Source organism: Sebastes fasciatus, chromosome 17, assembly GCF_043250625.1.
Source record: "Sebastes fasciatus isolate fSebFas1 chromosome 17, fSebFas1.pri, whole genome shotgun sequence".
Classification (NCBI taxonomy): Eukaryota; Metazoa; Chordata; class Actinopteri; order Perciformes; family Sebastidae; genus Sebastes; species Sebastes fasciatus.
The window spans coordinates 13709918-13732907 of record NC_133811.1 but is presented as its reverse complement, the minus strand read 5'-3'; the positions used below and the strand labels follow the sequence as shown (position 1 = coordinate 13732907).

The following is a 22990-nucleotide window of genomic DNA, read 5'->3' as shown; positions in this document are numbered from 1 at the left end:
AGGACAACATTTCCATGTTTTACTGTTTTTTTCCAGACCGTGTGGATGTTTCGCTTTCTCCCGAGCACATGTCTCGTCCTCCGCCCGAGGCTCCACCCTGCGCCCCTCCCTGCGCACCCCCAATCACACCCCCGAGCCCGGGCCCCGGGGCGCCAGGCTGGGAACGGGAGGTGGTCTGCATCCAGCCCTCCCGCAGCACGAGCCCTCCCGACAACCTGGAGCAACCGCCGGAGGAGCCGCGAAATGTAAGTGCAATAATAAAAACACACAAAACCGGATGGAAACTCACTGTCAGCAAACTGAAAACCCCAGGCTGGTATGACATTCATTAACAAGCCAACAAAAATTGGAATTATTTTTGAGCATCTGTATCAATTGAGGTTTTCACATGCATCAGATTATGCATGACAAACTAACCGTGATCCCAGCCTTTGCTTTTCCTACCCTCACGTCGTGTTTTTCAGCATCCAAAGAATTGCTGTCACGGACAGTAATCCCTCGCTCTCCGTCTCTGGAGTGCTCCTCCTCACTGAATAGAAGGGGAATAGTAGCTTGCCCTTAAAAGATGAAGCTATGAACTCATTTGCATAAAGCTCTAATTAACGTCACTCCCTCAGAGCTCAAGAGAGACGAAGATAACAAGGGCTTGGAGAGTAATTAGGGGGGTTTTTGCAAAAGGGACAAACCCAAGATCAGTTAGTCTGTCGGATTACATCTTTTTGTTGTTTGGGAGCAAAGTGAAATAGAGGGCTAGTGAGGAAGGTTTACTGTGTGTTGCTCTTTCTTTAAATAGAAACATGCCAGCACATATCTTTGATGGCAAATAGATGGCCATCAATTTCCATCCTTTTGTGTGCATTTGTGTTTCATAGGCTGCTGATGGGGCTCAGCCGACCTGTGATCATCAGTCCAGTAGACGTAGAGAAGCCAGGGGCAGCTTCTGCTTTGACTCCAGGTAGTGTGCCCACCCACACACATAAATAATTACTGTAGAATAAATAGACATTGATTAAAAAGGGACAACAAAGAGAAGTTAGGGAGGGATTTCTTTTCCCAGTGGTGTGCCAAACGAGGCTAATATAAAAACAATATATAGCTATTAAAATCCCTTACTGTTTGGCCAGACCTGCAGGGTGGCTAAGCTGACATCACAGAGTAAAAGAAGTGGCAGTTTTCATGGTCATTTACAGAAGCGTAATGCATTCACTTGAGAAAAAAAATATTTGCCCTGTTTTTTTTCTGAATTAACGAGATTATTATCTCAGCCGTTCTGAGAAATGCTCTGTTTTTACAAATTAACGAAATACCTCAAAATCCTGCAAAAGAAGCTCTCATTAATTTGAGGGCACGATTTCATGGAAGCGAGGCGGTTTAGTTTAATCCAGCACTGAGAACACTATGAATGATGTGACGGAGACTGAGGCACAATTGCCTGATTGTCTCTCGAGACGCCACATAGCCAGCCTGAATGCATTTCAGATGCATCATCTTATATTTGTGAAGCACGCCATGTCAGTTCAACTGATCCTGGAGAAACACCACAAATGTCCGTCAGATCAGAACGGGCTTTACGTCGGAACAACTACAAAGTCCTGAGGTTCCTGCGCAAAGTCCACAAACTAATAACAATACCATCTATATACTTAAAGACACAAGTAGCTCCCAATATCTCAAAACCAAATAAAACGGGATTAAACTAATGTGCAGTTATGATTTAACTGTGTATCACTGTGGTGACTCACTGAAAAAGAAACAAAAAATGACCCAAAAGAAAAAAAAAACTTTTCTCAGAATTGCTGAGATAATGATCTCGTTATTTCAGAAAAACAGGGCAAACATTTTTTCCTCATGTGAAGTATTACGTAGTCTTGTGTACCCTGAGGGGTTGAATTTTCATCCCCACAGATATTATCAAAACGGGTCCATTTTCTTGTCGAACTTTTCTGTCATATTTGTCCATTAATTATGAAGCCCTTTAAAACCACAACGTGTTGTTTTGACATTTTTGTTTGTATATGGAATAAACAAACGTGTTATGTAACAACATAGAAAGCTCTGGATACAGTGTCCAAAACATGTAACAAACTAAACAGTTGGAGCAACAAGAGGGAATTAAACACAAAATACATACAGTGGAATCCGCTTATAGTGATCACGGTTACAGTGAACAACCGCTTATATATGGATCAAAAAGCTTGGGACAGAATCATTCCTATACAAATGCTGTTTAAATAATTTGCTTATAGTAATCAAGTAGTCCGCTTAGAGTGTTCATTTTGGGTCTTTTCATACAACAACATTTGGAAAAACATTTTAAAACTACTTTTTTTCACTTTACTCCCATGATGATACTGTATTTTATGAATAAGTTTGTTTTCAAACTCTGATACCAGTCTGGTATTGTAAGGCTGCAGTTTATATTCAGGCCTGTTAAAAATTCAAAAAAGCCAAGCTGTGGTTTAGTAGACTATTTGCACTACTGACATCACTGTATTTGTAAACAGCACAATACTGTTTTAAGGCTATTGCTTGATTATAATTTGAACTACAGTAAACTATATTTTATATACAGTACTGTACTGTATTAAAGTGTATTTGAATAATACACATTACATTTAATTTGTACTATAATGTCATTTGAAAAGGGTTTGAAACAGCTGTAGGCTACTGTATTTTCAAACAGTGAATACAATTCAGTAAAAGTACTTAATAGTCATGTAATAAATATACAAATAACAATTAGAGGGTAATCTGCACGAGAAATAAAGAAAGAAATTATAATAATCATCCACTTATAATGATCAATTTGACCCGGACAGACGTGATCAGTATGAGGTTTCCACTGTACGTACATACATATACTGTATGCACATATGTATCTATGTATGCACATGCACAATATGTATATACAGTACATATACATAATACACAGGTATACAATACATACTGTATGGAGATGTTTTAGATGTGTATAAAAGTCTAATTTTAACTGAGTGGACTAACATACAGAATAGGTCAGTGTACACATTCCCACTGTATGATCCCAACCAAACTGATGCGTCTCCCCGCCACCCTCTCCTCTTCTCTCTCCAGCAGCGTTCACAAGCGCTGCCCGTTGTGCGAGGTGATCTTCCCGCCCCACTTTGAGCAGCGCAGCTTCGAGCAGCACGTGGAAAGCCACTGGAAGGTCTGCCCCGTCTGCTCCGAGCAGTTCCCCCTCAACTGTCAGCAGCAGCTCTTCGAGAGGCACGTCCTCACGCACTTTGACGGCCACGTGCTCAACTTCGACCAGATCGAATGAAAGGGGGCGTAAAAGGGCAAAAAAAAACGTATGTGTGTCGTCAGCTATTAGTTCATTTTGATTGGGTTAAGTCGTCTTGTTAATATACAATCATTAGCACTTTTTCGCAATCTTAACAAAGGTTAGAAAGAATGTAGTCCAGGGAAGTTTGTCCTGTGGCGGCTACTCCACCGAGGTGTTTTATTAAAAGTAGGGTAGCTTTCACCTTTAATGCACCATGGGTAAAAGGATCATTAACACTCGGGAAAAGTGCCATGGTCCTTTACTTTTCTATCATTTTTATGCTCATCTTTCTGCTTCAAGGGACTAAAGCACCTCCAGTAGTGCATGCATTAATTATGTGTTCAAAACTACAAACCGTTCAAGCTAAAAAGAGTGAATTGTAGCAGGAGCTTGAAACCAGGGCTTTTGAAGAGAAAGCATTTTGTTCCTGTTCTTTAACTACCCTGAATATTATTTAAGACATCTTCATCTTTTTAATTGTCCACACGATTCAAAGCTCGGAAAGACAGAAGGGGAAAGGAATTTTTTTAAAGTGTAAATGAGGAGTGAGATCTGAATATGTCTTAAAGAATCATCGGAGTGTGTATATTTAATTGAAGAGCGGTGTGGTGGAGATTTTTTTTTTTTTTTTGTTGAGTGATTTCTCCCAAACTTACAGTACTACTGTACGTATAAGACGTCAGATGGTTGAAACAAAAACAGCACTACGTTTTCATGTATCTGCACTAAATAAGGCTTTATTCTGAATGTACTGTACATATGAAAATAAGTATAAGTTGTGGAGAGACCTGTGAATTACTGTCGTGACCCCGCCTCCCTTCATTGTTCATGTTTTAGTGATGACAGAATGACGGACCAATGATGTTTTACTTTTGGTCAGCTGGTGAGAAACTGGGCTGGTCTCTTTTATTTTATTGATAATGTCACGTTTTAGGCAAAACAAACCGCTGGACACTAAGTTACAGACACTTTTATTGTTACGTACTTCCACGTTTTAAAAGTTAAAACTGTGAGGAAAAAGTTTGTGTGCAGGTTCCCCCACATCATGAATGAGTGTCATTTATACATGTGTCTCCACATCACTGCTTGTCTATTTTCTGTCATTACAAAGTGACCCCCTGACAGTGTTGTATTCAGGCTTTAAAAATTGCACATGCCCAGTAATCACAAAGGCAAATGTGTGTGTATGTCATGTGTCCGACGCAGCCTCTTTTCATGTGAGAATGTCAGGACGGTGGTTTAAGTGTGTACTGCAAAGATCTTTATGAATAAAGTAAGCTTGTCTTAATGCATTTAACTGAAGTGTTGTCTTTTTATTTGGGTTGAAAGGAGGAGAAATAAGAAGTCCGAGCTACAGAGCTTTTTTACTTTATTTTTACTGGTTTTTTTTCAGTCATTTCCTGTTTACATTTAAGCAGCTTCTCTTTTATATAGAAAGACAGTTTGACATCATTTACAAGTCACTCTGCTCAGAACCTGTTGTCCCCCCATACAAAAAGGAAACATTGGTCTCCACGTTACATACGAAAATATAATTTAAAAGCACTTGACAACAGACACGTTACAATACATTCACTGTACACAGTATATTGAAACCCCCTCCCTCCGTCTCCTCCTTCTGCACACAGCCTCCGCTCCTCCTCTCCCATATGTGTAATACTGCAATTGGACCCCGTGTAAAAAAGCTGAAACTATTGCCATGGTGACGGCGGTGTCCGTGAAGCGGGGATGGTTTTTTTACGAGTGTTTGACAGAGCTCCAACGGGGAGACTCTCAGTCGCCGTCTATCTCAGCCACGGAAACTCTTCCCCTACGCTGAAAGGCAGGAATGAAGCTTTTCTATCGCACGCAAACCATTACCTCAGGGTTACCTCTGAGTCCACGGACGCACTTTGAAACTGATACCGAGATTTTAAGGATTACTTATTGGTGCTTCAGAATAGACATGGATATCTTTTCCGGCACACACGTTTGTGCTTATTCGTTAGGTAGCACAGTAGAAAAGGCATTGTCTTACAATACAGTACAGTACATGGTAATTACTATAATCAGAACAGGATATTAAAAAGAAATTAGGAGGTTTAATAATTTATATTTATTTAACCCCCCTAAATAAATTAAAGAAATAACAGAAAAAAACTTCCTTGTAAAGATAATGTGGAAGCATAAAAAAAAGGTCTATTTGCCGTGCTAGCCCAGTGGTTTCCATGGCAACAGCAGCTTGGAGGACAGGAGGGTGTGTGCAATATCAGAGGTCACTGTACCCATCAACAGAACAAAAAGAGAAGAAGCTCGTGCTCTGAGCCTTCTGCAGATTTTAAAAACTTTGTGCACGATGAGGGGAACGATGTTATGAATCGGTGTGTCTTGGCACGCGGCGGCGGCGGCGGCGGCGGCGGTGGCGGCGGCTGCACACCGCACCGCTCTTGTTTTTCTTAGAGGCAATGAATGATAAAAATCCCAGTCGGGGGGCAACAAGTTGGCCACCGCTACACTACATGACGCAACACTAGCCAGCCAATCCTGCTCCACGGGAGTCGGACCAGCGGCCTGGCGCACGCACACACACACACACACTCACACACAGAACACGACAGATCCGAGCACTGAAACACACACACACACACACACACACACAGAATAACACTCTATAGGCTGATGACTTGGATAAAAACACACACGCATGGCGCCCATACACACACACACACACACACACACACACATACAATGAACTGGAATGCTCTTGTCTACAACACACACACGACAGGTTGTAGATGGAAATCTCTTTCAAATCTTCCGCACGTTCTTCCTCTCGTTACGACACAGAAAAAGCATGCATGAAAACATTCGATGTACATCCACTCATCTGCGCGTTTTGGAGGCGCGATGAAGAAGAAAATCATTGCCACACGTTTGGCGACCTCCAGGGTGAAACCATTACAACTCCCACACCCCTCCCACACTCCACCCACCCTTCCCTCCCTCCCCCCTCATCAGGCACATGGTATGGTCAATGTTTGGCAGTGGAGAGCTGTTGGCAACATCATGGAAAAAACAAAACACAACAACACAGATCTTGGCAACTGGAATACAGTATGATGCTTAACCTGCTTTCACCGGCTAAGTCTCTTGAACACAGCTCTGGCACTCTGAATGAGTTAAAACACTGGAGATATGAAATACATGGATGGCTTCCCGTGGGGGATGAAATGTTTAAAGATATGGATTGTTGGCCCGGGGCCGTGTTCGCCCCTTTCCTGATCAACAGTAAAACATCACACACATGATGATTCAGAGTGTCAAAGGCGTTTTGGCTCCTTATCTCTAGGGTGTGGTGAGAGAAAACGCTCCCAGCCTAAAGTCAGCCAGCTATTTGACCTCTGAGGTGACAAAACTGGCCATCTCAGCAAATAAGGAATGAAAGGAACACTTACTGAAATACATAAAAAAATAAAAAAACACTCACAAAAATATATAAAATAAAGCTTGAAAATAAAGTGTAACTATTTATGTATATGCTCATGAATACTTTTATATATTTTTATGTACACATACATATCTGTCTATTGTTTATATATCAATATATCTATTTAAAGTATAACTTAACTCTCGCGCTGAAACCCCCAGAAGTTACAGCGAAGGCACAGATCTGAGCTCAGTCACGGGAGAGGGAGTGTAACAAACGACTGAACTCAGATCAGCATTAATGTCAACTTCATCCCACTCGAAGACGAGCGGGGAAAGGGGCAGGGCTCGCTTGCACTTCCTGTTTCACATCTTCGTTTCTCGTTTCCCCTCTTCTTTCTTTTATAGCGTTTGTTTTTGTGTCTTTTCTTTCTGTTTTTTACATTTAGCACCTTATGTAAGTCAAACAATAGAGAAACAAAATAACATGATAGCATATAGGAATGTGCAAATATACAACAATACAAAATACTACAAAGATACTTCTTTTTAAAAATACAAGTGATATAATAACATGGAAAGAAAAAAAATAACATACAAAACAAAAAAATTATGAAAAAAGAAAATTAAAGCACGCACTTGATCCTTTAGTGTGTGGGATGGGTATAAAAGGGTCGGGTGAGGGAAAAGTCAGGATAGGGCTGTGTTTTGGGGTAGTGATTGGTGTGAGCACGCCGCGCTCTAGCCTTGAATCTTGCGCAGGATCTCGGTGGAGACGGGCGGGTGGAAGTTGATGGTGTGGTGTCTCAGGCCCTGCGAGGTCTTGTAGCTCTTGCCGCAGCGACACTTGAAGGGTTTCCTCACGCGGATCTGCGTGCGGTGGCCGTTCTTGGCGTGGTACTTGATACCGTTCACATTCTGAAGAGACAGAGAAGAGGAAGTTTATTTCTTCATCTGTTTTGTTTTCATGCCTTATCATTAACCTCTCCTGCTTGCAATCACCTCATTCCCTTCACCTGGTGTTTCCCTGCACATCTCCTCACCTGCAGCTTGTTCTCTAATCAGTTCCTCAGCCCATACTAGTCCAGGGCTGCGGTCGAAAAGTCCTTTTTGCTTAGGAAGGTTCCTAACGTTCCTAATGTTATCGAATTGAGTATCTACAATTGTGGAATTTCATTGATATTGGAATTGACTACTAATTTTCTGGTATGACATCCCTAGGTCATACTGGGAAGAAATTATCCGCTGATTTACCGACGTTTCTTTCTCAATACAAGGAAAAAGTCTTTCTGGGCCCAATGGCATCACGTGACGGAAGTTGTAATTCCACGGTTTGGCCACTTTGTGTAATTGGTTTCAAAGCCCGGCGCTCTTCCTGGGGGCTTGTGTACGATGCTTTCATACCAGACTGGGTCACAGGTTGATCGCTTATTGACCCAGATCTGCAGCTAGCTAAGCTAACCGGCTGCTGGCAGTAGCCTTAACACAGATTAGGATCCCAAACCTGAACCTGCAAATTGGTTTGAGAAATCCCAATTTGCATATTTGATACAGTTACCCACTTTAAATTAAAAATGGTCACCGAAATGTTTACACTAGAAAACATGACAGTGGGAGAGCGCTCTGTTTTAGTCTCCTTATGAATGATCATGTTTTTTATTGGACCTCCATTAACTATGGTGGTAGTTGCTAATCTTCTTAATTACTACCGATTACTGATAACTACAGTATCTAATAATTCTACAGTAAAATAACTACAGAAACTCCTCTTCTCATCATTTTATATCAAAGCTGAGCATTGTCAGACCTGCAACAAACCCTGGTCACACACACACACTGGGTGGAGAAGTCAGGTCGGACAACACATGACGCCATTCAGATCAACAGCAAATGTGACTTTATCCCCACGTCACTATTTTGGACTGAAAAGGTGGAAGCTGAATGAGGTTTTTGTTACCAGCCGTAATAATATTCAACCGAAGCAAATATACCGTGACATATTTATCGCCGCTTCTAATCGTGCATTCTGAATTTATTATGTGCTTTTTCAAATATTATGTCCGTACATGTGATACTCAGACAAAAGCTCCAGTGTGGACTTCGTCAGAAACAACTAAACCTCGTGTCCTGTGGTGAAGTAGCTGGAGCTGGCTTCTCAGTCCTCTGGTACGGCCTTACCTTGTATCTCTTCTTACAGCCGGGGACGGGGCAGGCGAACGGCTTCTCCTCGCCCCCGTTCATGCACATGGAGCTGAGGATGGACTCAGAGCTGATGGCGCTTTCTGTGGTCCACGACTCATCGCTGTCCGACTCCTCGTAGTCTACCTCCTCCTCATCATACTCACTGCCTGGAGGCACGATGGAGACACACAGAACAAAAAAACGCTAGTCATCCCAGATGAAATCGATCGTGACGGGGGGGGACGTGCCCAGAAATACATCACGCCTTGGGAATTTACCAAACAGAAATGATTTGTGACTTCATTATTGATACTTATCTCTATATTCTGCAGCTATTTTTGATACATTAGCGGCCGCTGAAAGCACGGTTCAGTCAAAAAACAGCAGTGGTGTGCATGTGTGTGTGAGTCAAAACGCAGGGGTTGGCACTGAGAAAGAGATCATTAAGTGGGAGTGATCCCCATTGCTCAGCCTGGAAAAAGTGCTTTGCTAAGTGCAGAACATTTTCCACTCACATGCACACACACACACACACGCAGACATCCACATACCACATTATAGAAATGTTGAGGCACACATAAAGGCCCACTGACCCCCCACCATCTCACAGGAAATGCTGCACCTCAGCATGAGGAAATGGATGGCACCCTGGCACATGTCGAAAGAGGGCGTGTGTTAGTGTGTGTGTGTGTGTGTGTGTGTGTGTGTGTGTGTGTGTGTGTGTGTGTGTGTGTGTGGAGCTGTGCTGGTGTATAAGCCCAGACCTAACACTACGTTTGGAACCATTTGGGCTGGAATTGGACATCTGCTTCTGGGCTGTGCAACACACGGCCCCATGCGAACACACAGCGTGACAGCTGCTATGTAATTAGCAGAGTGTTGACTGGTCTGCTCACTGCAGGAGCCACCAAACAACACACAAACACACACACACACACACACAATCACACACACACGGACACAGCAGTAGACAGTGGTTGGGGTTTTAGCCTCTTCCAGTTTCCATTTCCTTCATGATTCAAAAATTGGAGGAAATATTGGCATGAAAACGTCCACATATCAAACTTATTAAAAACTTTAAATTCAATTATTTTTTGGTTAAAAGTGGATATTTCCAATAACAGTTTGCATTACTGACTAAAAGGTGAGCTGGCTCGGGCTCTCTTTACCAGATATTTTGAATTAAAGTTCAGAATTTTTAACCAGGTATGAAACAAGTTGCATTACGTTACAAATATCTTCATTCATCAGTGCGCTGTCTGAATTTGATGAATGGGCTCCTGATGGCGCAACCATAACTGTAAGCTTCATCTGTTACCACTAGTAGAGTTCATTTGCATTAGTCACTTTCAACGCCCCCATTCACTCCACAAGTAAAAGCGATCCATCTTTCTTTGTCTCAAACATTTCACATTTCACATTTCGACACACACACACACACACACACACACCTGTCGTACCTGTGGGTGTGCTGCTGCGGAAGGAGGAGGAAGGGGTGATGGGGGGCGTGACGGGAGGCGTCAGGTTACCGCTAGTGTGGCGGGGAGGTGTGGCCGTGCTGTTCCTGGACACTCCGCCGGTGATGGACAGGGACAGTTTGGGCGTGGCCTTCTTCTTCATGGTCTCCTGCTCCCGGCGTGCCGCATCCGTCATGAACCTGATGGCACGCAATAAGGGGGTGGAGCGTCATCAGTGAATCCCATGACAAGGTAAAGTCCCTGAATGTAATATCATTTACCAACAAACCTCCCATCTGACAAAACCATGTTGAACTTGAGCACCTTATTAATGGAGGCGATGCTGGTGAACTTACTGAAATGCCAAACTTCATTCAAAAAATATTTATACTACTTACTATAATACTATAATACTGATTTATAACTTGAAGAATAATTCTGGTTTACTACAACTTGGGTCTTAATTTCATTGGCCATCGTGTCCGTCAGGTATGATAACACTAAACGTATCAAAGTGATTGCTGAGATCTTGTAACAAACAAAGTCTAATGGGGCAGTACACAAGCAGCGAGACCAACTGACAGGGTGCACACATGCCAGTAAGCCACATTATTTTGAGATAAAAACCAACGGTAAGTATACATAACATGTTGGGAATGATCCCTTACTGCACAGGAAGACTGTGCAGGTACTTGCATACTGACTAACAAGTGCAATAGGAGGAAACTGAACCAGGAAGACAGTCTTTAAACTGTGATGGATGTTTATAACAGACAGTTTGGGAAATAATCTTACTAACACGCCTTCGTTTTTATCTCCCAAATAAGTTCAGGTTTGTTTAAAGGTGCAAACAGTGCAAACAACGGTGAAAGTGCTGACAGAGCTAACACTTTTTACCTGAGGGGGAACCAGAGATTGGGTGCTACGCTTCTGCGACGGCGCAATCGGTCGTGATGGCGTTATCAACTGTAACCGCCGTATGAGAGCAGTGCAGAGCAGCGGCCATGTGGAGTACGCTTACATGCACTAAAAGCACGCACAGCCAGCATGGCGACACCAAGAAATCAAGGAGAAGCTCTGATTACAACACACATAGAGGGAGTGTGACTTCATTCTCTGCTCAGGTAGACATTACTCCTCTATATCTTCCCATAGCAAATAGTTGTTTGATGCTATATTAATGCTCTGGATATCAAATTTAGCACCTTTAAAAAACTCTTTTTAGCGATGTTGCTGAGTTCCCGGATCTTAGCAATTTCCTTGGTGAGTTCAACAGTATTATTACTAAAAAGGAACTAAAAGACAATAACAAAAAATGTCCCCAGATCTGTTGTGATTAACTGGAATTATACTTGAATAAACTCTTTGTACTATTCTTTATATAATGTGATTTGTTTGCTATCAAAGGAGCATTTAAGGTTTCATCTAATTATGTCTGTTCTGTGTAATAGTGCTATAAGAGGGAAGTGTCGAGGGTTGACAAGACATAACTGAGCTGCTGAATGAGCAGGCCAATAAAAATACACTCATTCATCACAACATTGTACAGTAAATACGGGTGACATTTACAACCTCGCCATTTCTAACAATTACCACAGAAAACAAACCTAACTCTCCCTCTCGCTCTGTGTTTTACCGTTATCTTTCTCGACGTCGCGTCTGTGTGGGTGATTTAACGGTGCATGAAGTGGGACGTGACACATCGGTTCACCGCACAAAAACACACACACACACACACACACACACATGCAGTAATCCTGAAAGGCTGCCTTTGGCTGTGCCGCTTGCTGCGCAGGGATTTAGGAGTGATTGTCTTGTGTGGTTTTCTTTTGCTGGTCTGTGGATGAGTCACTGCTGTGTCTATGGGAAGACATCAGTCATTTGAGCTGCTCTCCGCAAGCCACATGTACGCACAACACACACACACACACATAAAAGCAGACTTTCACTGGTGGAGCAATGCTGCCCTCTATAGACGGACACCTTGTGGGTACCTGTTGATGTAGCTCAGGGCCAGATAAGTGGGCTGCTGTTGCTCCTGCTTCTCCAGGACCCGCGGATCTGTGTCTGACAGAGAGAGAGAGAGAGAGAGAGAGAGAGAGAGAGAGAGAGAGAGAGAGAGAGAGAGAGAGAGAGAGAGAGAGAGAGAGAGAGAGAGAGAGAGAGAGAGAGAGAGAGAGAGAGAGAGAGAGAGAGAGAGAGAGAGAGAGAGAGAGAGAGAGAGAGACATTCAGATTAATCACTGCTCTCTGTGGAGGGAAAACTGTGCGTGAATACTCTTAGTATGTAGCTGACTCATACATCTATTCTTCCTGCCAGACTGGCTGATAGATTACAGGATGTTTCTCACACTGCGTTCTCTGTGTTAGTCCATAATATGCGAGAGCCTGCAGATACATTTCGGATACTTTCATAAGTAGCACATTATTACGCCGAGCTGTAATTTACTACGAATGCCTTTCCCCCAAAGTGACCAACGGCTGATTAATCACCGCCGGAGTCTGAAATGTGGTGAAGAAGAAATCTGTCCCGAGACTGAAAAAGCGACTTTGGAGGCTGTGATGAATGTACACAGTGTATTACTCGAAACACACACGCTTTTTCCAGTTGACTTGCTAGGTCAGTAACACTACAGTAGGCAACTTCCACGGCCTGAGGGAAGCAGTGTTAACTTCAAAGCCCCACCTCCCACCCCCCTGGAAAACAGGAGCAAGTGTGCATGAAAACACTGCGGGTGGGTGCATCTGTGAAGTACCAGTGCCACCAAGTGTTCAACAGGGGAACACTCAGAGGGATCCATACTAGCCGTGGCGTGCATGGCTACGCCTGTGTGAGTGTGTGTGTGTGCATGTAGGCATAATTGCAGCTTTATATGTAATGGCTAGCAGATGTATTGCAATCCAGATCCAAGAAACTGGATCATCTCAGTGCAACAATTAACAACACACTCCTGGACGCTCCCTCCAACTAATCCCATTTGCGTGTGTGTGTGTGTGTGTTTGCGTGTTGGCCTTCCTTAGCCCTTTAGTTTTCAGGCTTTCACACCTCATAATTAAAAAAGAATGCAGACTTCCCACAGTGCAGGAGAACACCAAGGAGACCAGCAACACACGAAAACAACCAAGAGAAAAAGAACATGTACGCTGCTGCTGCTGCTGCTGCTGCTGCTGCTGCTGCTGCTGCTGCTGCTGCTGCTGCTGCTGCTGCTGCTGCTGCTGCTGCTGCTGCTGCTGCTGCTGCTGTGTACACCAGAGTCTTATACATGTGATTAAGTAAACAGTATGTAAAAACACTGAGGAGAAAAGATAGCAGGGGCATGCATCCATACACACACACACACACACACACACACACACACACACACATACATACACGCAGGCTCACACACAAACATCTAAGGTGGTCCCACAGAGGTGGTCTCTGACAGTATTTTATAGCTGAGCCTTAATAATCCTACCTGCTGCTCAGATGTAGAGACCAGAGCTCTGGTCACACACACACACACAAACACTAACACACCTCGACCTACGCCACTGACAAGGCTGAGTCACAAAACATGACAATGAGAGCTGGCAGCAACTTGAAGTCAGTCCTGTTTTAAAACCACTCAGTTTCAATACTTGAATTGCTTTCCCAATTAGTTTTCTCTGTTATTATTATAATGATATACTGCGATGATATATGATGACTACTGAAGAAAGAAGCACATTTTTCTGATAAGGTTGGGTTTAATTAGTTATTTGCGGCCATAAAAAGGGGGTGAGATGTCATGATTGACAGCCGTGATTGACAGCATGCTCTGTGCGAAGTAGTCGCGGAGAAGGAGGCTCGGAAATTGTACGAGAGAGGAGATGTAACTTTACCTTCCCGTAACCGTCACGAGTCTGTGTAATAGAACGTGTATCAGTTTGATCATGAATGTGTTTATAGAGATAGGATGGTTAGTTGTTGTGTCTTTCTAGCCAAACACATACCATGGTGCTAACATATTCCTACGATCCAACTACATCGATAGGTACTCGGCAAGTTGTCCTTCACGGGAGACGTACTGTATATCGATATAAAACCGATTTGCAACACAAAAATCGATTGTATCTGTACTAAGGATTTGCACCTTGTATTTAAGGACAACAAACGTCATATGAAAGTGTTTTTTAGCACTTTTATTAGTAAAAAAAAAGTTAAAAGTTACTCCGGTTCACTCTCCAGACATGCGCCGCTTCCCAGCATTGGATGCTTGATTGGCTGTCACTAGACGCAAGGCACTAGGCTCCTGATTGGACGAACGCCTTCCCTCCGTGGGCTGCTGCTCCCGGCTCATTTGGAAACTGTTTTCTCTTATACAATGGAAATTGTTCACTGAAATGTGTTTCTGAATACATTTAAGGCGAGAAATAAGCCATGCAGTTGCTGAATCTGTCTTTATTTTGGATCGACAACGTTTATTTTAAAAGATTCTCGGGAGATCCGAGAGGCGGCGAGTCGCGTCGGACGTCCGTGAGTTGCATAAAGTAGACTAGACCTAAACTTTATGCAAATGAGGAACGGCCGCCGTGACGCTCCGTCTCTCGAATCGTGCCACCACGCTACCATAATGCATTGCACGGCTGCTAACATAGACAATGAGTGGGAAGCGTGGAAAGGACGGAGCCTATGGACACGTACCATCACGTATCCAGCCGGAAAGCAGACTGTCCGCAAGGCAAATTATCAAGGGAGTAAAGTAAAAAACAGAAATTCAACTAACATTAGTCTAACATAGTTTTAAAATGTTTTCCCGTATGTTTTCATGTATGAAAAGACCCCAAATAAACACTGACGGTGGACTACTTGATTACTATAAGCAAATTATTTAAACAGCGTTTGTATAGGAATGATTAGTGTACCAAGCTTTTTGATCACTATAAGCAGTTAATCACGGTATTATTGATCTACTGTTTATATTGAAAATGAGGACAGAAGCAGCAGGTTTAATCACTGTTCATTTAACTGGATTAGAAGTTGGTTTATTGTAGTTTTTGTTAAATATTGCACTGCCTTGTATCTTGAGAACTGAATCAGCAAGTCCTGAAGTTGCACTTTTTATTATTTTCAAATACAAGGTGTATGTATTTGCCATTAATCGTTGTTTACTTGTTTATATCCATAATTAATTTATCCCTGACTCCTTTACAAGTAAAACATTTGAGGAATCCTGACCTGCACTGTCCAGTATCAGCTATTTATTTTACAGTCACACTGAAAGAATTTTTGGCAAAAAAAGTTACTGTATCGATTTCAAATAATTGAATCGTATCGTATGATATAGTTCTAGATGAGCCAAATATCGTCCTTGAATTGTATCGGAAACCATGGTAATTGTATCGCATCGTATTGTTGTAAAAATCGTTACACCCCTACTATTACATCTTCTGAATAACAATCATCTGACTGCAATGATGAACCGGGAGTCCAACTTCTATATGGTAGGATCTATTCAGAGGAATAATGAACGCTGTAACTAACAGCAGCAGGCAGCTAAATGCCATTTAGGCAAATGTTTGACAGCCACGTATAAAGAACAAGTACCAGAAAAAGAAATGCCAGAGTTAATAACTTGGGATGTACAAGGAGCTCAGGTCTTTGCTTTAAGATGAGGTAAGTGTGTGCATGTGTGTGTAGAGACGGGGCGGGGGGGGAGGGTGTTGGTGGAAATGGAGTAAGCCAGGTGCAGAGAGAAAGAGAGAGAGAGAGAGAGAGAGAGAGAGAGAGAGAGAGAGAGCTGCAGTAAATGTTCACCAGCTTTATGACTTCCGCTCACCTAGCAGGACAGGAAGCTAACACACTGCTGATCCTGCCGCTGGAGCAGGAGGGGACCCGCACACACACACACACACACACACACACACATTTAGACACACAGTAAGCTACATGAATATCAATTTTCACTGATTTAATTTGCGAGTTTTACATTTAACTTGCACGGTGCATTGCCAGCAGCCTGCTCTGCATGCATGTTTCAGTGCATGTGTGCTGCACGACCGAGACATTTGGGAGTCTCGAGGGTCTATAAATATCACCCTAATTAGCATTCCTGTCATTAAATGCAGCAACCAATCGACTGCCAACCGACTCATTTCAACACAGACATCCAACTCTCCAACCAGCGGTGCACTGCTGCCCCCTGCTGAATACACACTGCGTGCATGTGTCCACGCGTACGTGCACATGTGCACAGGTCCGTGCGTGTGTCTTTCGCATGTGTGCATGTGTTGAAACCAGGCCAAGAATGCATGGCTTGTTTTGCAGACTGCTAATTAAGCCACAGAGAGCATTTTAACGTGTTTCTAGAGCAGCAGGCAACCGGATGGAGGGAGCGGAGAGGAGGAGGAGGAGAAGGAGCAGGGGGGGATATGGGTGGGGGAAAAGGCAAACTTCTCTGTAATTACACTTCCCAGTGCTTGGCGGGGCGCTCGGGCCCTGCGACTTCCGAGAGGCAATCTGTGTGACTGTGGGTATGTGTAGCGTGAAAAGAGAGGGCCTGCAGTCTTCAGTTTGGGATGCCGATGCACTAATTGCTCCGCTACACCCTGACAGGTCATTTAGGAAGTACGGTGAACACACGCTCTCACATGCACCAACACACACACACGCCCCTTCCCGTCTCACACCTCTGAAAGTGGGATGGGAAACAATCTGGCAACTAAGGGTTGGGCGATATGGTTTACATCATTATCATATCACAAAGGTATTGAAAAACCACATATAAATAGAGCTGAAGCAATCAGTCGCCTGATCAGTTATTCTACGGATAATATATAAGAAAATATTTTTTGATTATCAATTAATGATTTAAGTCATTTTTCAACTGAAAATGCTGGATATTTCATAGTTTCAGCTCCTCAGTTGTGAGGATTTGCAGCTTTTCTCTATTATAAATCATTGTAAACTGAATATTTTTGGACTGTTGTAGGGCTCCGACCAACGATTATTTTCATTGTCGATTAATCTGACGATTATTTTCTCAACTAATCGATTAGTTGTTTGGTCTATAAAATATCAAAAACTGGTGAAAAATGTCAATCAGTGTTTCCCAAAGCCCAAAATGACATCCTCAAATGTCTTGTTTTGTCCACAACTCAAAGATATTCAGTTTACTGTCAAAGAGGAGTAAAGAAACCAGAAAATATTCACATTTAAGAAGCTGGAATTAGAGAATTACTCAAATCGATTAATTGATTATCAAAATAGTTGGCGATTAATTTAATAGTTGACTACTAATCGATTAACCGATTAATCGTTGCAGCATTAGACCGTTGGTCGGACAAAACAAGACATTTGAAGGCGTCACCGTGGATTTTAGGATATTGTGATGGCCATTTTCAGTATTCTGTGACATTTCATAGACCAAACAATCGGTTATTCAATCAAATAATCAGCAGATCAATAATCAAGAATTACTGTTAGTTGCAGCCATTATATGAAATAATCAGATGTATGTTCAGAAAAATGAACTGTGCGCCACTGTTACACATTACATGAGACCAAACCCAAACAAAAATGCAAAAGAATAACATGATAACAAACAACTATTTCCATTATCAATTATTACATTTGTCTGAAAATAGTGAAAAATGCCGAAAACACTTTCCCAGAGTCAAAGGACGGTAAAGCTTCACATTTCTTGTTTTGTCTGGCTAACCTTCCAAAACTCAAAGATATTAATTTTACTATCATCATGTAAGACAAAGACAAGCAGCAAATCTGGAAGCTGGAACCGGTAGAATTTGTGCAATTTATTTAAACAATTATCAAAATTGTTGCAGACTAATTCTCTCTCGATCCGCTACTCTATTAATTGACAAACCATTTCAGCTTTGAAGATCATATATCACCACAAAATGATTTCACCTGAAAGTCAATTACTGCTCAGAGCTACTGGCAACATCAGATAAAAACTAATGAAAAGACACACTCTGGTGATTCACATAATACCTCCTCTGCTATGCAATTATATCTTTGTTCAAAATAACTAACAGCAGCAGTGAAGGGGTTTTCCTACCTCTTAATGACAGACAGGTACAAACTGCTTCACCATTATTTGCCTTTTCTCTGAGCCAATGCAAATAAAGGAATACAGCCCAACTTGGCCGGTGGGCTGAGTGATGATTTAAAAGTTACTGTAGGTTAACTACGTGCATGCTTGAGCACAGACTGCATTATTACAACACAATGCTGACCTGACTCCTCAAATCAAAGTCGTCTCTGTCCTAACAAAGCAGAGATGTTTGGATTTCCCCCTGCAGTTCGCCCCCGCATTTTGCCTCTGTTAACCTTCTCTTTCAAATCTCTTCGCCCACTTTTAATCTCTATCTGCCCCCCCCTCCCTTCCTCCCAGCTCTTCTTTGTTGAGGTAAGAGGCAGGTATGTGCTTGTGCAGGTGGGAACACAGCGCAGCGCTGCACGCAGGCAGGCAGACGAGCCTGACATCATTACATTCCTCAGACCTTAAGAGTCCCCGCACAAAGCCTTTTTGACAACAACCAAACACCGCACTAAACACAGTCCACCTAACCCATTTCCTCTTGTATTCAGCTGTAATCTAAACAGTGCGGGTACCGTTATTGACATCCTTTCTTCTTTCTAGGATTAGGTCAACGATGAAGACCCACATATTACCTCATTTTCTCACGGAAAGGATCACGACAGGCTCATCTGGTTTGCCAGCTAGTGTGTGCCGCATCAGAGTATAGGCAGGCAGGAGTCCAAATAAGATACAAGTTGAGATCATAGGGTGCCAAACCAGAGGAAAATTAAAAAAATGTTGGCTCTGTAGCACATAGGATGTCCTACCACAAGAGGGCAGCACAGTCTACGATAATGTGTTTCTAGCACTGATTTCTGCACCCAGACCTGAAACCTATTGACTCACTTTTACAGCTGTTTTATGGCACAATCCTGTTGTCACCTCTGGATTATCTGATTCATTATCAGTGCCTGCTTTTTCATAATCTGTTTGCACACAGCAGGATTCACCGCAATCAAGGCAATCTGTTATCTACAGAGCCTCACACAGCTTATCTATGACATCTCACGTGAGGGAGCGAGGAGGATCAAATTAGCTGATTGATTGTCGATCACACACACACACACACACCCACACAACGCTGCACCATTTCAAACCTAAAAGGGAAGCTAAATGCCACAATCCCCCGTCTGTCTCTCCCGCACTCTCACCTCAATCCCCTCCATCTGTCACAGTTATCCCCGTGGTAACTGATCTGCGAGCGGTATTGATTAGACTGTGACGCCGCTGATGAGCTGCCGCGGTATAAAGCGAGGAGAAGGGGGAAAACTCATTAATCCGAGGGATCTGAGTGGTAAACCGCCGTTCTGTTCATCTGACGGTTGGGGTCAAAGGTCAAGCTAAGAGCCAGATGGGGCATATATCAGTGTGGGGTGAAAGGATAATATCTGTTCCATCCGTTTATATCCTTTAATTTGTTTACTGGTTGGTTTGGGGTCTTTGTCAGAAGATATAAATAATAAAATGGCCATAATTACAGTGTTAATTTCCCCTCTCTTTGGTTAATTTGCAAGTAATCCATGAAGCTATGGGCTGAAGAGAGGTCCAAAACACCACCCCCACCGCTCCACTTTCTCCTCACCCACAGTCACACAAAACTTGACCCCCTTTTTTTTCAACACATCAGCACATCAGTCCTGCCCCACGTGTGACATGACATCACACGTCGGGCGTCCTCACCACAGCTGGCTGCTCGGGAGCGCTCTTTGTTAGTGAGACAGCAGGTGTGCAATAACTCCAGCCAATATACTGCCCCCAACCCCTTCGGAGACAGCCAGTTGCCATGGAGACTGGCTCAATGAAGCATCCATTCTACCCCCTCTCACCCCCTCACGCCTCTACCGCTTCAAACAGGATACACACCACAAATAATGATTAGCCCTCACATTAACTTTGTTACAGATTATCGTGTGTGTTTTGTTGGATTCTTCACGGCTATAATTTGCTATGGTGGATTATTTCATCTTTTTGTGTTGAAACAGAAGCAAGCGTTTGAACTGTGCTTCAAAAAGTGTTCAATATTTTACAAGCATTACACGGCATGGTGCTAATCAGACTACATTTAAATGATTTTTCCTGTTAGATAAGGTCAATAGCAAAGGAACATTCGCTCATCAAAAAACTAGGCAATGCTAATGACCTTTATTAATATTTTATTTACTGCACCTCCATCCCACCTTTATTACCTCATTTAATTTTATTTTAAAGAAAAATTGTAACTTGCACATTTTTCTAATATAACTATATATAGTGTAATTGCACACTTTCCTACTGTATATAGTATGTTATTGTTATTCTATGTTAATATTTTATATTATTTTCTAAGCTAGTTGTAGTAGTCTGGTATATTTATAGTGTATTTTAATATATTCTTTATATTGTGTATACTACAGATATTATCTCTAGTGTTGATATGTATATTTATTGTATATTTACTGCCCCTGTACATTGTCTAGATAACCTGCTGCTGTAACACATTCACAACACTGGATCAATGCATCTATCTATCTATCTATTAGGGCTGCACAATATATAATTTTTTTATCGTAATCGCAATGTCAATTTGCGCGATAAACACATCACTAAAGACTGCAATAATTAAAAAAAACAAATTGTTAAATTTTAAATTTTAAATTGTTTTATTGGTGCCTTTTGTGTTCAGTTCAATGTTCAATTAGTTCAATAAAAGACATTAATTAATGATGTCCTTTCATTTTTTTTATATTCAACAAGCAATTTGTTGTATTTTAGCAGAATACTGAAAGCAGCAGAAAGACAGAATTGAACACACTTTAATACCTGTTTATTTATTGCAAGTAATATCGATATCGCGATATTCAACAAAGTAATCGCATATTTTCCTCATATCGTGCAGCCTTACTATCTGTCTATGTATCTATCTACATCTAAGAGAGGTACAGATATAAGTTAAAGGTGCAATTGAAATATAATATAACATTGGTCATGTGCATTGATGGTGAAAAATATAATAAATGTATCAATTACCACCAATATAGACAATTTTTTTTTTTTACTAAAGCACAACTGTGCATTACCTAGCAATATGTTAAATAACTTGCATTCATTTCATACTATTCCTGGTCTATACATGCAAGGTGACAGTGAAGGTGACAAGTGAAATGAAAATCTAATATGCAGTGCAACAAGTTGAAGCTTGTGCATGTGGAAGAAATTTACAATTTCACTGCATGTCTTGCCACAACTTGCTTCAATAGATATGGGATCAATGGTAATGAAGTGAGAGGTACAGACATTAGTTAACGTTGCAATTGAAATATAATATAACATTTGTCATGTGCATTTATGGTGAAAAATATAATAAATGTATCAATTACCACCAATATAGACATATATATTAATATATTAAAATATTTTTTTACTAAAGCACTACTATGTCTTTATTACCTAGCAATATGTTAAATTACTTGCATTCATTTCATAGCATTCCTGGTCTATACATGCAAGGTGACAGTGAAATCTAAATATGCAGTGCAACAAGTTGAAGCTTGTGCATGTGGAAGAAAAATGCAATTTCACTGCATGTCTGCCACAACTTGCTTCAATAGATAAGGGGGTCAATGGTAATTAAAGTGACACCAACATTATCTGGAAAGCACTGCAAAAAGCGGATGTCTGGATGACACACCTGAGGTGAGGAAAAGCAACTCGATACACAAGAAGTGTGAGACTGCACAGCATCAGGCCTGGAAATGTAAACACACACAGACAGACAGACTCTCCACAGCAGCAGCAGTGTTAGCTGTGACACCGCTGCCTGCTCGGAATGCTAGTTTACACCTATGCGGCCCTCCAAGTCAATGCAAAAAGGTATATATCATGGCTAATACGCAATAAAACAAGCCGGTTACTTATTCCAGTGTTTTAAAGTGTCATGTTGGCTGAATAACTCGCTACCCAGACGGAGCCTCGGCTGCAGCAGCGAGCTGCAGGAATAGCGGACTGCAGAGCCGAGCCCTATTGCAGCTAACTAGCCTAGGCTGCTGCTATAGCTACCAGCAGCCTAGCAGCAGCAGCAGCCTAGCAGCGGTCTCCTAGCAGCGCTGCGCCGCCCTCCCCCCCTCTGGCCCCGGACTCACCGATGTGATTGTCCTCGATGTGGACGATGAGCTCCGAGAGAGACTCGAACTGGAGACCGCAGCCACCGAACCTGCAGGAATTGGAGAAGAAAGAAGCGGCGGCGATGCCCGTCATGGTTGCATTCAGGAGGTGGAAGGTGGAGGTGGAGGTGGTGGAGAGGTAGGGGGGTACCCGGTGGGAGGTGAGCGGAGAGAGGAGGCAGAGTGTTCGGGTTCGGGGTGGGAGCAGCCGCAGAGCGCGGAGCGGCGGAGCGGAGGAGCGGAGCAGCGGAGCAGCGGAGCAGACACCGGGGCGGCCAGACAGGACAGCGGCGAGGAGGCGCAACTGGGAGGCAGGAGGGGGAGGGTGGAGGAGGGCTGGCTGGTGGGAGATACGTCACGACCTGCCTACCTGTTGGTGGGATCATCTGAGCCCCTCAAGATCTGACTATACATGAATGAATGAAAGACTTTATTTCAA

At 42.5% G+C, this 22990-nt stretch overlaps 2 protein-coding genes across 6 annotated transcripts in view; one reads left to right on the top strand and one right to left on the bottom strand.

Moving 5' to 3' along the window:
• The window catches only part of tax1bp1a (Tax1 (human T-cell leukemia virus type I) binding protein 1a), a 28462-nt gene extending 23861 nt beyond the window's left edge, over positions 1–4601 (top strand). The window contains exons 15-17 of one of the 4 annotated variants that reach the window (XM_074612624.1): positions 37–245; positions 873–955; positions 3097–4601. In XM_074612624.1, the coding sequence (XP_074468725.1) occupies positions 37–245; positions 873–955; positions 3097–3301 (497 nt within the window). In that variant the 3' untranslated portion in view covers positions 3302–4601. Of the gene's footprint in view, positions 1–36; positions 246–872; positions 956–3093 lie in introns of all 4 variants that reach the window. The other 3 variants (XM_074612623.1, XM_074612626.1, XM_074612625.1) reach the window with 3 other exon arrangements.
• Positions 4602–4656: 55 nt separating this feature from the next.
• On the bottom strand, positions 4657–22984 carry jazf1a (JAZF zinc finger 1a). 2 transcript variants are annotated; one of them, XM_074612628.1, is made up of 5 exons: positions 22531–22984; positions 12342–12408; positions 10351–10547; positions 8888–9057; positions 4657–7627 (listed from the first exon to the last, which is right to left on the bottom strand). In XM_074612628.1, the coding sequence occupies exons 1-5, from the start codon at positions 22643–22645 to the stop codon at positions 7451–7453; spliced, it is 726 nt and encodes a 241-aa protein (XP_074468729.1). In that variant the 5' UTR covers positions 22646–22984; the 3' UTR covers positions 4657–7450. The 2 variants fall into 2 exon arrangements, with proteins under 2 accessions (XP_074468729.1, XP_074468728.1); XM_074612627.1 differs by having other exon boundaries at positions 12342–12414; positions 22531–22971.
• Between the last annotated feature and the right edge of the window lie 6 nt (positions 22985–22990).